This window comes from Cyphellophora attinorum, assembly GCF_001299255.1.
Source record: "Cyphellophora attinorum strain CBS 131958 chromosome Unknown Contig11, whole genome shotgun sequence".
NCBI classification, from domain to species: domain Eukaryota; kingdom Fungi; phylum Ascomycota; class Eurotiomycetes; order Chaetothyriales; family Cyphellophoraceae; genus Cyphellophora; species Cyphellophora attinorum.
In genome coordinates, this window is record NW_017253239.1 from 886,215 (window position 1) to 900,124 (window position 13,910).

General features: G+C 55.7%; 6 protein-coding genes across 6 annotated transcripts; 3 read left to right on the top strand and 3 right to left on the bottom strand.

Annotated features, from left to right (window-relative positions):
* Positions 1-89: 89 nt before the first annotated feature.
* On the top strand, positions 90-1,249 carry AB675_10877 (Pore membrane protein of 33 kDa; the record flags this gene model as incomplete). Its single annotated transcript, XM_018139676.1, has 3 exons — positions 90-161; positions 374-614; positions 690-1,249. The coding sequence occupies 3 exons, from the start codon at positions 90-92 to the stop codon at positions 1,247-1,249; spliced, it is 873 nt and encodes a 290-aa protein (XP_018000936.1).
* A 1,122-nt stretch (positions 1,250-2,371) lies between these two features.
* AB675_10878 (Phospholipase D1) lies at positions 2,372-5,241 on the top strand (the record flags this gene model as incomplete). The annotated part of the gene is made up of 5 exons (XM_018139677.1): positions 2,372-2,399; positions 2,452-3,169; positions 3,217-4,038; positions 4,065-4,968; positions 5,227-5,241. 5 exons carry the CDS (start codon positions 2,372-2,374, stop codon positions 5,239-5,241), a joined length of 2,487 nt encoding a protein of 828 aa, XP_018000668.1.
* Positions 5,242-5,490: 249 nt separating this feature from the next.
* AB675_10879 (Membrane protein TMS1) lies at positions 5,491-6,960 on the bottom strand (the record flags this gene model as incomplete). The annotated part of the gene is made up of 1 exon (XM_018139678.1): positions 5,491-6,960. One exon carries the CDS (start codon positions 6,958-6,960, stop codon positions 5,491-5,493), a length of 1,470 nt encoding a protein of 489 aa, XP_018000620.1.
* Positions 6,961-7,343: 383 nt separating this feature from the next.
* AB675_10880 (putative oxido YusZ) lies at positions 7,344-8,353 on the bottom strand (the record flags this gene model as incomplete). Its single annotated transcript, XM_018139680.1, has 3 exons — positions 7,344-7,947; positions 8,014-8,046; positions 8,100-8,353. 3 exons carry the CDS (start codon positions 8,351-8,353, stop codon positions 7,344-7,346), a joined length of 891 nt encoding a protein of 296 aa, XP_018000703.1.
* An 870-nt stretch (positions 8,354-9,223) lies between these two features.
* AB675_10881 (uncharacterized protein) lies at positions 9,224-10,971 on the bottom strand (the record flags this gene model as incomplete). The annotated part of the gene is made up of 4 exons (XM_018139681.1): positions 9,224-10,536; positions 10,585-10,717; positions 10,772-10,843; positions 10,894-10,971. 4 exons carry the CDS (start codon positions 10,969-10,971, stop codon positions 9,224-9,226), a joined length of 1,596 nt encoding a protein of 531 aa, XP_018000926.1.
* Positions 10,972-11,831: 860 nt separating this feature from the next.
* On the top strand, positions 11,832-13,291 carry AB675_10882 (Vacuolar amino acid transporter 1; the record flags this gene model as incomplete). The annotated part of the gene is made up of 3 exons (XM_018139682.1): positions 11,832-12,407; positions 12,470-12,888; positions 12,940-13,291. The coding sequence occupies 3 exons, from the start codon at positions 11,832-11,834 to the stop codon at positions 13,289-13,291; spliced, it is 1,347 nt and encodes a 448-aa protein (XP_018000792.1).
* Between the last annotated feature and the right edge of the window lie 619 nt (positions 13,292-13,910).

Below are 13,910 nucleotides of genomic sequence, written 5' to 3' on the forward strand. Positions count from 1 at the left end.
TTGTCGAGCTTTTACCCTTCTTCTGCCATACCTTCGAAAAGATCAAGTCGTGTTCATCCACCTCCTGAGAGCCCAAGAGCGAAGCTATCATGGCCCCTCCACCGCCTACCAACCTGCCCCTCACCGAGCGCTTGCAGCGTCTTGCGATGACCTTGCAATTCGTAAGTCATTCCCGAACAGACGCAGTGAGCATGGTATAGCAGTCTATACAAATATTGCGCCACAGGCCAATCTTTCAAAGCGGGCGTGGCAAGCCTTGCACTCGTCGCCGACTGGTTGCCTGCGGTCCAAAGCTTCCCTTTAACCCACCCTCTCTACCTCAACCGCAACATCGCAACAAATACCACAGAGCACTGACTAACCTCCTCCACAGGGCTGGTTCCTCGGCCACGCAACCCTACTCTTCAGCGTCGCCCGCTACGGCCTCTCCTACATCACCTTCAACTACTACTCCCGCTGGGCGCAGTTCAGCTACCGCCTCGCGTTTGTCTCCGCTGTTGCTACCTATGGCATTGTCGTCTACAAGGCGTGGCGCGTCCGCATGAAGCCCGCGGGCGCGAAGCCGCAGAATGCTGCGTTGGCCTTGTTGGGGGATGAGAACTTTCAGTATCTGAGTGAGTTCGTCCCGGCATAAGCGATGCGACCCAGATCTCGATCATGGAATACAGTACTGACAGCAGGTCGAACAGTGATCAGCTTTGTCTGGCTCTACTCCCGACAGACTCCGCTCGCCCTCCTCCCCTTCACCGTCTACAGCATCTTCCACGTCGCAACCTACACCCGCACCAACCTGATCCCGACCATATCCCCTCCCAAAGCCTCCCCAGCCGGCACTACTCCCACCTCTCCCAGCACTCCCAAGTCTCAGAGCGCTGCGGCCAACACGATCGGCAAGTTCGTCAAGGACTACTATGACAGCGCCATGCTTGCGGTCGCCGGCCTCGAAATCCTCCTGTGGATCCGTCTCCTCTTGTCCGCCATCACCTTTAGCAAAGGCAGCTGGATCCTGTTGGGCGTCTACACTGTCTTCCTCCGAGCACGTTTCTCCCAGAGCCAGTTCGTCCAGAATGCATTCACCCGTGGTTCCGCCCATATCGATCAACAAGTTCAGAACCCGAATGTTCCGCCTGCGGTCCGATCTGGCTGGGAAAGCGCCAAGGGTGTTGGGAAGACGGCTGTGGATGCTACCAACTTGGGGAAGTACATCAATCCGCAGGGTCAGCAGGGTGCGCCGAAGAAGGCTCAATAAGTCAATCCACTCCGAAACCTGATCAGAACATCCACGGACTGAGGCCTCAGAGTAGAGACCAGTTGACCAGAGATCGCTGGACGGTGAGACGACGCCACGGATGAAAGGCCAGAAATCACAGATCAGATGTCAGATAGTCGGCACGACACGATTCACAGCAACAGCATGAAGGCAGAGGAAGGCAGACATCACAGGAGAAATCAGAGACAGAGATCCAGAGAAGGTGCGCGAGACATTGTGGTCGCGGTGGTGGTGGCTATCTCATCATACAGCACGGCGTTCTTCCTTTCACACTGCAGGCTTGGTGCGACGAACATGGAGTTGAGTTGATAGATCGCGCTTGGTGTGTCGACCACTAACTTGGGAATACCACTTATGCAAACACGGAAATATTCATTACGACCAGCTAGAGACGTAGGCATCAGTATCCTCAGCTTCTGGCACAGCTCCGTTCGTCTTTCATTTGCATGTATGTAATGTGTTGTAGCTCGGACTGGACCACAAATCCATGCTTCCTCGTTTGCAAGGCGTCGAATTCGTCTCGCATCCACCCGCAGGATTGTCGCGGAAGCCCTCTAGGAAGGTACCAGCGGAACCCTAAGGCCGATAGGACACTCAAGCTGAACCATTGATGTATCGTTCCTTGGATCGGCAAGATCATAGCCGAGATCTGGTAAGAGCGAATAGGCGTGCTCTCAGGCGTGAATCAAGCTCGCTCAAGCTTGAAACAAGCACTTCTGGCACCAAAGTAAACCTACAATCCACAAGAGACCATGACATCAGCCCCGCGGAAGCGACAACAGGCTGAACCAGGATGAAGTTACACGTGAAAGCCTGATTCAACCCCTCCATGTTCTTCTGCTCCGAGTTGTACATAACTACTACCTCGTCGACCCTCGCTCGCTGACCCTTCGCGACGCCAGTTTATCGTGCCCGAACGCCCGCCGTGTACGGTTGTTGAGTCCGTCGCACGAAGGCCGCGCGGCATAGTCTTGGTATTCTTCCTACTATTCTTCCCAGCCCACTCGTTCATTCGGCTACCGCGATTGAATCGCGCGACATCCGCCAGTTCATTCTGCCGCAGCATCTCACCGCAGCGCAAAACCCCTCGAGTACGCAAAGATGAAGTCGCTCCGTGAGAAGTTGAAAGGTACCTCGAGCGCACGAATCATCCCACGAGCGCTGATAGCTGATCTATGTAGACACCAAGCTCTACGATGTCAAGGTTGGAGCTATTCACACCAAGAACAAGCTCGGCAAGGTAGGCAACTTGTTCAACCGGAATCATCGCCACGACGAAGCGCATGAGAAAGCCACCGACGAGAAGCGCACCAAAATCTGCGAGTCGCATCGATTCAAGTCATTCTTTCCTGAGCGACCCAACAACAAGATCAAATGGTATGTCGACGGACGCGATTACTTCTGGGCTGTCTCTGTTGCCCTCGAGAACGCCAAAGAGACCATCTACATTGCCGACTGGTGGCTCTCCCCGGAATTGTTTCTTCGCCGCCCGCCCTACTTCAACCAGGAATGGCGACTCGACATGATCCTCAAGCGTGCGGCTGAGAGAGGCGTACAAATCTATGTCACTGTCTACAAAGAAGTTCAACAGGCTTTGACATGTAACTCTGCACATACGAAACACGCTCTCCGCGCCTTGTGTCCTGAAGGAACACCAGGTCATGGCAACATTCACATCCAGCGACATCCCGACCACAACCTCTTTGAGAACCTCGGTGACATGACTTTCTACTGGGCACATCACGAGAAGTTCATTGTCGTTGACTACGAGCTTGCCTTCATCGGTGGTCTGGATATGTGCTACGGTCGTTGGGATGTCAGACATCACGCTTTGGCTGATGTGCATCCCTCGGGCGTACAGAACGAAATTTGGCCCGGTCAGGACTTCAACAATAACCGGTGGGATCTGAACCTCCCCTTAGTAGACTAGGCTAACAAATCTCCAGCATCATGGACTTTCATACTGTCACAGACTGGATGAACAACGAGCTCAACAAGACTGACTTCGGACGCATGCCGTGGCATGATGTTGCGATGGCCGTGATTGGCGACTGCGTGGTCGACATTGCCGAACACTTCGTCCTGCGTTGGAATCATGTCAAACGAGACAAATATAAGCGAGACGAGAAGACGAACTGGCTGCTGATGGAGACTCGTGGCAACAAGGCCGGGACAAACCCGGATGAAGATCTCATCGCTGTTCAGCGACCCAAGCACCCTGTTGGTGATTACGTCGAGCACCCTCTCAGTCCACTGCAAACCAAGGCACTCGGCAATCAGGGCACCGTGCACGCGCAGTTAGTCCGCAGCAGTGATGATTGGTCAAGCGGCATCCTCAACGATCAATCGATCCAGAATGCCTACAAGGAGGTCATCGAGAACGCCCAGCATTACGTCTACATCGAAAATCAGTTTTTTATCACAGCAACTGGCGAGAACCAAGCTCCAATCCAGAACACCATAGGTCGTGCAATCGCAGATGCATGCATTCGCGCAGCTAGAGAGGGCCGCAAGTTCCGTGTCATCATTGTCATTCCAGCCATTCCAGGCTTTGCAGGTGATCTCAGAGAAGACGCCGCTATTGGCACTCGCGCCATCATGGATTACCAGTACAAGTCAATCAACCGTGGCGAGCACAGCATCATGGGCCAAATCAGAGCCGCCGGCTTCGATCCCACACAGCACATCTTTGTCTTCAACCTCCGCGCCTTCGACCGAATCAACAAGACACCCGGCCTTATTCAACAAGAAAAGGACTCCGGCGTTACGTACCAAGAGCTGCAGCGCGCCGAAGCCGAAGAAATAATGGGCTCCGGCATTCACGCTACGACGACGAGGACACCGAAAAGGACGCCAAAGACCAACAGCACACGCGCATTGGCGACGACGAGCGCCAAAACATCATCGACCGCAAACGCCGCTTTGAAGCCGCGCGCAAGAACATCGACGCCGAAGACCCAATCCACTCCGCGGACAGCGTGGCCGAAGACCTCATGGCCCGTGGCGGCCTCGTCTCCGAAGAGCCCTGGGAAGGCGAGATCGAAGACGAAAAACACAACTTCGTCCAAGAAGAGCTCTACATCCACGCCAAGCTCCTCATCGTCGACGACCGCACCGTGATCTGCGGCTCAAGCAACCTGAACGACCGTTCCCAACTCGGCAGCCACGATTCCGAACTCTCCATCGTCATGACCGACACCCGCATGATGGACTCAACCATGGACGGCCAGCCCTACCAAGCCGGCTACCACGCCGCCACCCTCCGTCGGCACCTCTGGCGCGAGCACCTCGGCATGATCGAAGCGCAAGAACTCGACGCGAAAAACGACCCCAACGCTCAACCCCCCACCGTCGCCATGAACGAGACCTACTCTGGCGAAGAATGGGAATTCGTCGCAGACCCTCTCGGCGACGCCGTCTGGGAGAAATGGTGCCACCAGGCGACCGTCAACACGAACCAATACCGCTATATGTTCCGCGCCGATCCCGATGACAATATTACCACCTGGGACGAGTACGATCATTTCGCGCCGAGGAAGACGATCAAGCAGGGCCATCTGCATGATCCGTACATGCCGGCGGCGAAAGTGAGGGAGGAGTTGGATAAGATTCGCGGGCATCTCGTGTGGATGCCGTTGAAGTTCTTGGAGAAGGAGGAGATGGCGGAGAAGGGGTTGCAGGTTAACGCGTATACTGAGGTGAGTTTGATCTGTTTTTCCTCTTGCTGTTTTTCGTGCGATCTTGTGGAGAGCGGAGACGGTGGGCGGGGGAGGCGGTGGGGAGGTGGTGGTCGCGCGAAGCGCGGCCACCACCTCCCACCGCCTCCGGCGAGCGAACGAGCGATTTCCTGGTCGCGCCGCAGGCGCTCCCTACGGAGAGCGAGTGGAGCGAACTGTTTTGCCGTGCTTGTCTTCTTGTTTGTATGGTTGAAGTTCCTTGCTAACGTGGTTTAACAGAGTGTCTACACGTGATGCGACGACGACGACGATGACGACGAGACAGATGGCCGCGAAAGTGGGATGGTAATGAGCTGATCGGACGTCATGGTGACCGAGATGTAGCGAGCGACAGGCCTCGAGGCCGCTTTCAGAGAGGTGTCTCTAGGCAAGGGAGTGGGGTGTGATGAATGGTTTGCGTTCTGTACTGAACCTACACATATATCCTTACACCGAAATGATACTCTTCCACGCGTTTTTCCCGTACAATGACCACGTCAAAACTCACGAAAACTCCCTTCCACTCAACACCGCTGGCGCGACCAGACTCCACGCATAAATCGCATAACACGTCCACGCACTCACAATCTTGATCCAACTCGCCCAATACGTCCGTCCCACAGGCTGGAAATCTCCGCTCGCCGTCTCCGGATCGAAGTCTTGGGTGAGTAGCGTCGCCACCCAGCACGTGGCCATAAAGAAGATAACGTGGAAGAGCGAGTAGTTGTATTGGGTGCCGGTGCGTTCGTCGTCTTTGTCGCGCTTGGAGACGACGTCGTCTTCGTCGTCACTATCTTCATCAAGGGCGGAGGCTGGGAGAGCGCCGGATTCGATGGCGGCGCGCATGATCTCGCGGCGGGAGGCGGGTTGGGTTGTGACGAGACCGTGTTCGGAGTGTGAGTCTGGGTCTTGGTTGAGGGCGGCGTAGGAGTCGTTCGTGGCGTTGTGGGAGGAGAGGGCGAGGCCGTAGGTTGCGGCTCGGGTGGTGGTGTAGGCGATGGTAAGCATGGTGACGAGGGCGCCGAGGACGATGGTGGTGGTGCGGGCGCCTCGGGCGCGGACAAGAGGGTTGCAGGCTTGGTCGTCGGGTTCCATGCACACAGCGGAGAAGGTGAGGTAGGTGCAGTAGACTGCGACCATGGCGGATTGACCGATGCCAGCTTTGGGGTTGGATTCTTGGACGACTGGGAGGACGGAGATGAAGGTGACGACTAAGATGAGGATGAGATTGATCGTGATGGCGGAGATGTTCATGCTGCATTGGCTGGCGGCGAAGTAGATGTACATGACGATGGTCATGGCGAAGGCTGCCAGATACATGGTGAGGGACGAGCCGACGAGGAGGGTTTGCCAGATTCGTAGCGAGGTGTTGTCGTTGCGGTCTTCGGCCGAGTCAATGCGTTCTTGACACATGTCCGCCCATTGGTATGCCAGATCGACAAGGAGGATGAGGCCGAGGAGGACAAAGAGGATGGCGCCTGCGAATGCAATGTATTTGCCGTAGAACATGAAGAAGCCTTCGGGAATGAGGAACGAGATGACGACGAGAGCGGCCCAGACGAAGATCTTGGGTCCCCAGTAGCCATTCTGCAGGCCTGCTCTTCCATTCCGGGTGGATGTGACTCCGATGAGGAAGATGGAGAGGGCCAGATGGAACAAGCCGAGCGCGAAGTTGATGCGCTGAACGGCGAAGTAGCCGTAGCAGGCCTTGTCCCCGCATTTGAAGTTCATGTAGTCGAGTGTCAGGTGCTCTAGCTTCCGTATAGCCCAGTCTGTCAACATGATCCAGGAGAGTATGCTATTGATGAGCAGGAGTACTGCATAGGCGATACGGGTCGCAATGCTGCTGCGGAACTTGCCACATGCCGAGCAAAGGGCCGAGCAGGTAGCGGCGCCGCAGCATGATGCGCCGACCGACCAGAGTGTAGCAGCGCTGGGCAGCGCCAGCAGTGGGAGGGAGAGGAGGGCGCCCATGTCGGCGGCGGTGGGGGGAGGAGCTGATCTGGTCAGGCGACAGCGAGGGCCGGCGGCTGCGAGGGCAGCTTCCGCAGAGTATGCTGCTTGGTGTAGTCGCTGGGGACGTTGAAGCAGACAGCCACTGCGTGAGGACTCTAGTTCTAGCAATGAGCCCCGCGCAGAAGGACAGTTGAGGAGGAGAGGGCGTGGTTGAGTTGAGGCGATGATGTTAACGCAGCCGACTTCGAAGCGAGGCAGCGATGTCTACGTCTTGGCACTCGTAATGCCAAGAAACCACAGGTCAATGCCAGCAAGACCTGGATCACAGCTTCCTTCTCATCAGCATATCTACCGCAACAGCGCCTCTCAGTCTGCTACGGGCTATGCTTGTGATCAGCCTGCTACGCCAGGAAGAACAAGTTCTCCGTCTGCGCGAACAGCCCACGCTTCTGCTCATCTAAATCCGTACTCCGAGCCTTCTCCTCATTCTCATCACACGCCGCCAACAAAGCCTTTGCGTATGCTCGTACCGTTTCGAGACCATCGGTGCCCAATTGCACGAACATGGACTTCCTCCCCGTATCATGCACCGTCTCAACGATTCGCGCCCCAAACTTCGCCGCGTCGCCAGGAAAATCCGCCGACGAAGGTGGCCCATCTCCAATGATGCCGCGGACAACTTCCAGAGCAGGTTTGTATTCTTCCTGCGTCGGATCTGTCCATCTCCCCTTCTCCATGAGTTCCGTCCGAAGGAAGCCCATCTGGAACAGGATGGGCTTGACATTGAGTGCTCCCATCTCCACTGCTATCGTTTTGGCGTACGCTGCCACCGCATGCTTGCATGCCGAGTAGGTGCCGCAGCCAAAATTACTGGATATTTCCCATACGGAGCTTGTGAAAGCCACTGTCCCGCCACCGCGGGTTCGGAAATGAGGTAGGATGCTGTCGACGACTTTGGTCACGCCGAAGAAATTGATGTCGAATTGTGACTTCCATGTCTCGTGTCTGAAACTAGCTCGTCAGAAATAGGGTCCGTATGCGGGAAGGGCATGCGACGATAGCAATACTTACGTCGTGGCTTCGAGAAATCTTCCATCGATAGACCTGGTCTTGCTGTCAGTTCATCGGCCTTTAGCGACGCCATCGGAGCAGCCTACGCAGCATTTGGAACCACGACGTCGATCCGACCGTATACCCCGATGGCTTCTTCAACAGTCTTCTGGATCTCCGCCACATCTGCCGTCACGTCAAGACTCATAGTGGTAGCGCCCGCTTCCTTGAGACCGCTCAGCCGGTCTACCGAGCCACGCGCTGTCGCAATAACCTTGTCTCCGTTGGCCAGTGCTGCCTTGGCTACCTCCGCGCCCAGGCCGCTCGAGGTACCCGTGATGAACCATACGAGCTGCGGCATCGTGAATGTTGCTCTTGATTGTCTGACTGCGAACCTCAAGCTAAGTGTAATAAGGACGCTGTGGCTGCACAGAAGCGAAGGGCACCATATTTGCCGTACGACTAGTCTTATATACTTCCATAAGGGATCAGCATCAATGGGAGTCTATACTGGTTGTAGGATATAGGAATCATTCTGATGCTCCTACGTGAATCCTTGCCTGCCGCATGGGCACATAAATGATACCCACCCGTCAGCCCTTCATGCCTTAGCTCCAGTCCTGTACCTAGATCCTTCGCGCACGCATCAGAGACAACCAAGCAGGGTACGACAAAGGCTGCGGATTCGCTCGCATAACGTACACGTAATTTGGCAAAGTAGACTTCGACCATCGCGCCGCTTAACTTCTACCGTTCCAGCTGCCCAGCAGTGGTGGGATGCCTGACGAGGACCTCGGGAACGAGCCACTACGTGATGACTCGTATGTATTGCCAGATCCAAAAAATGCGTTAACGATGCACACGGCTCAAGCGGCTTCCGCCTGACATCTCCCAGGCACCGTCGTGAACTGAACTGGTAGCCGCTTTGTCACGCGTGAGGTGCTCTTGACGCTTTGACACTCCACATATCCCCGGTCGCTTGGCCCTGGACGCTAGGTTGCGAGGCGGCGACCTGCGGCTTTGCATAATGTACCCATCGAACGAGGCGATACACCAGGGCTATCCTACAGCCGAGATACCACAAGTGGAAATACGCCTTCCGGATGTGGTCGCGCATCCTGACGAGCTTCAACAGAGGGGCAGGTACTCTGCTGGCCCCAACACAAGAAGCAGAATCTGGTTATGTAGTAAGTCAATGCGTCTAGCTGAGTTATGCTATCAATCGCTCAAATCAAGCAGAATGCGCCCTCGTCCCCTCTTCATGGCTCTGCCCCTCTATCTCTTCGTCCTCATCCACACCACTGCCACCTTTCCAATCCCGCCATACCGCATAACCACTCAACCCCAACGCCGCGATGGCCGCGACGAATGTGACCATGTACGCGCTCTCATAGCACTCCCTACCCAGCCTACACTCCCGATCTCCACTATCCTTGTCCACTACACTGTGACTATCGTAGATCCGTCCGTATAGGATATTGAACACATTCCCAGACACGACCGGCGCGAGCGTCATCGTGCCCCAATTCTGTGACAATCCAGCCACACCAAAGTTATGCGCCACGATGGACGGGTACACGCCGAACAACATTCCATAGCCCAAGCCCGTTATGCTGGAGATCAGGATCAATAGATGTGGGTTGGTGAGCTTGATGGAGATATACTGCGCCGCGATGAACAAAGCGGAGCTGCAAACCAACATCCAAAACCGCGTTCCCTTTCGTGGCCCGAAGACGCGGAGGAGGAAGTCGGAGCCGATGCCGGAGGTAAGGCGACCGCAGAAGGAAAAGAAGGAGAGGATCGAGACGTGCATTGATTGCGTGCGGGTGATGAAGGCGTGGGATGGTGGGGAGGGATCGGAGAGGAAGAGGGCGAGGGTCACGTTGCCGATGTTGTTGATCGTCATGAGGCCAATGCCGGTGAGGAGGCCGAGGAGGGAGAAGATCAGCCAGAAGCGGCGGAGGTGGACGAGTTGCCAGCCGCGGATGTCGAGCTGCTGGGTGGGTGATGATGAGGTGTCGTCGAGGATTTGGCTGCGGTCGAGATCGAGGCTGGTAGCGTGATCGTGCTCGCGTTCTCGCGATGTGTCGGTGTGCAGGAACGGGGAATCGGGAGAGTCGACGTTGTAGGGTGGAGGACTTGTAGTGCGGGAAGGTGAGTTGAGGGCTGAGCTCTCATCGGCTGGTGACTTCCGCCGCCCTCGACGGGTGTTGTCTGCGCCAGGTATGGCAGAATATTCGTGTGTTTCAGCGTGGGTGTTCAGGAAAGGCAGTGAAATGATGGGTAGGGCGACAGTGCCAGTAGCGAGGAGGATGAGGAAGCTGTAGGTGTCGTGAGGCAGCGCGAGACTAACGGCTGCAAAGAAGAGCGCAGAGAGGCCGAATGCTGCGAGCGGGAAGGCGGTTGCGGTGCCTCTCGCGTCGGGATAGTTGAGGGCGGCGACTTTGATCGAGGCAGTGAAGGCGGAGCAGCTGCCGCAGCCGGTGAAGAAGGAGAAGAGGCACAGGATCCAGATGTTGTACGCTCCAGGACCGGCTTCGTATGCTGGCAGTATGTTAGCTGGGCTGAATGTCGCGAGCTGTGATCTCTCACCTTTTGCGATGGGCGCATATCCAGCAAGAAAGAAAATAATGCCCAAGACGACGCCCCAGCGAGGCGTCTTTGCGTCAACCATCATGCCGAGGGGGATCCCGCTGGCATACATGCCCAGATTTCCGAATGTGCCCTGCTTCTATCAGTCTTCCTCTTCCCGTTGTGGTGACGCCGATGTGGGCCGTACAATCAGATTGCTCTCTGTCGACGACAGCCGAAGCTGCTGGGCGAACTGCGGTGCCCAGGCGGAGTAGACATACTGTCACTCCCGTCAGCTAGCCCTCCACTGACTCTTCTGATCTTGCTCACATTCGTTCCGCAGGCCAGCGAGGTGATTGTTGCGGCAATGACCGAGATCATGCGCCCCCGGCGGGGGTCGGATGCCATACTGAGCATGGCACTCTGGGGAGAGAGTGCAGGACTATGGCGGCGGCGTCGCTCGAGGAGATGCAGTTGACTCAGAGTGCGCTGGCATCGTAGCGCAGTCGTATGTGCTCACACAGAGCTTCGTATCACCGCATGCGAAAAGTGAAAGTTGCATCGAGATGATGATAGGGCGCCGAAGTCGATATCGGCATTTCGGCAACATTGCGACGAGAATCCATCGCGCATCATTGGCAGTCGAATTTGGGGGTGCCTTTTCCCCAAATACTGCTTCATCCTTTCATCCTCCCGCGTCTCTTCTTCCTCCGTCACTCCTTCAGCAAGGTTGACGGGAGACGACAAATATGCCGGTGATAGCATTAAGACGGCAATGCTATCCGTTTTCTTTCCGCATCTCGATGCCCGTCCAAGGCATCAGAGAAGTATGTCGCGCCTCGCGACACGGTCCCTGGCTCTAACCGTCTCTATCCGGAGCTTGGACTGGTACCTGCAGCAGCGTCATGGCTGCTCGTGAAAATTGCATGCCCTTGGTGGCCAAGGGCGTAAAGATCTCGATGCCCATGTCAGTTTTGACAGGGCGCCGAGGGTACCGAAGAAGATTTCTAGCATGCTACGAGAGGAAGTTCTACACACGCTAATCCTACAAAAGGACAGTATGTCGTCGTTCGCGAGACATCGCAGCGAGCCATTCCACTTCGATCACCTTTTTCACTTGTATTAGTAGATGCTTTGCCTGTTGCTCATTTTCCAAGACGAACAAGAACTGAGTTTGACGGATTGATATTGACGTTCAAGCACAACAGAACAGAACAAGAATAATCCGAATTTAGCCACGTGCAGAACACACGCCGCCGCCTGGCAAAATGCAGTCTCGGCCAGCGCTAGCCGTGACCCAGGCGTCGGATGGCAGCAGAGCTCGCGCAAAGTCCACGACTACTGCCGCTTGGCATAGAGCGAACAGTTATCTCGAAACTCTTGGTACAAGATCTCACGCAGGCCATGCGTCCGAGCAGGATGTTGAGCGCGAGCCTCTCATACCCAAAGACAACCCAGCTGCTGCTGGAGCCAACGACCTCCATGGTGGTTCGACAGTCACCCAAACGACTCTCAACTCGATGAACACACTCCTCGGTGTTGGGCTGCTGAGTCTTCCACTCGGCTTCCTGTATGCCGGCTGGCTGATTGGATCGCTCCTCCTACTCACCTTCGCACTACTCACTTTCTACACTGCGAAGCTCCTGGCCAGGTGCATGGACAGCGACCCGACCTGCAGATCCTACATCGACATCGCGAGCAGAGCGTACGGGCCCAGAGGTCGTTTGATCACCATCTTCCTCTTCAACTTGATCACCATCACGGCATGTGTCGCTCTGGTCATTCTCTTCGCCGACGCGATGTTTGCGCTGATTCCGGACCTCACTCGCACGCAATGGAAGCTAGTCTGTGGACTGGTTCTGCTGCCTTTGCACTTCATGCCATTTCACGTGCTGAGCATGGCAAGTATCCTGGGCATTGGGGCCTGCGTTTGCATGGTTGTGCTCGTCTTGCTGGAAGGATTTGGCTCAGATGGACCGATGGCTCTCTTTTGCATCCCGCATACACGACTCTCCTACCTCAAGACTGGTCCAAGATGCCATTGAGTCTCGGTCTGCTGATGTCACCATGGACCGCACACGCCATACTGCCAAATTTGTACCGAGATATGGCTGAGCCCGCTAAGTATGGACGTGCAATGGCTTGGGCATTCGGCAGCACGTATCTGATTGATGTCACGATTGCTGCGAGCGGGTATCTGATGTATGGATCAGACACGGGCGATGCGATTGTCAACAATGTCATCCGAACGACCAATAGCTGGGCACTCGCCGTGGCACTGACCGTACTGGTGGCGCTTATGCCTGTGAGCAAAGTTCCTCTGCTGTGAGTTTTCCACTGCCGCTTACTCTTCCGTAATGTTCTGACTGTTTCAAGCTCGCGCCCACTGGTTGTCATGGCGGAATACGCTTTCGGCCTCGTAAGCGACGAACAGCAAGAGTCGAAGAACTTGCTCGTCCATCTCCTACGCTGTGGTGTCCGCATCCTTTGGGTCGTCATCCTCATCGCTGCGGCAATCATGGCGCCCGATCTGGGCATTGTCATGGCGTTCATGGGCTCGGCCATGTGCTTCACTATCGCCATCATCCTGCCGTTGTTGTTCTATCTCCGGATCTTTGCGCCAAAGTTGTCTGCGGCGAAGAAGTCGGTGCTGGTGGTCCTTTTGGTTGCTTCCAGCATATCGGCGTTGGTTGGGACGGTTTGGGCTTGTGGGTTTGGTTCAGGTTGAGAGGAAGGTGGTGGTATCACAATTCTCAAAGTTTGTCTGAATATAATCATAAGATCTGCAATGCCCGCCTTTTTCTTCCCTAGTGACTGCTTGAGCCTTCCAGTTCGACCACCACCGGAGTGCGGAAGACTGTTCTCCCTTCAAGTAGACCCACTTGAGTGCTCTTTGTATCCTTTCGGTGCCCGTATAGAGACTGTTTTAGGGACCCTAGCCTTGAATCGTGGGTGCTGGAAAAGCCGCTTGAAAAGAAGCATGTCTCGATCTACCGAAACAGGGATTCGCTTACCGCGTCCAGTCAGCACACGGCGGGGCCGAACAAGGTCGCCTTTGACCTATAAAGATCTACGTATTTGCACTCTACCGCTTACGAAACCATGCAGGCCCGCGCGATGTAGTTGTTCCTGAAGCCGTCCGCAATGCTACCTGGCAGACCGGTATTCCGGGATGTCTGCAAGCTGTGCCTCCTTCGAACCTCTGCATAGAGACCATCGTGCCGTGTCCCTACACGTGCATCTAGTGACTCAACAGCCCGGCAGCGGCCTTCTGGACGAAGAGTCTCGACCGCTCGTCAAGCCAGTGCTGTTCACACCAACAGCGCGACCAACTTTGCATCCCCCAG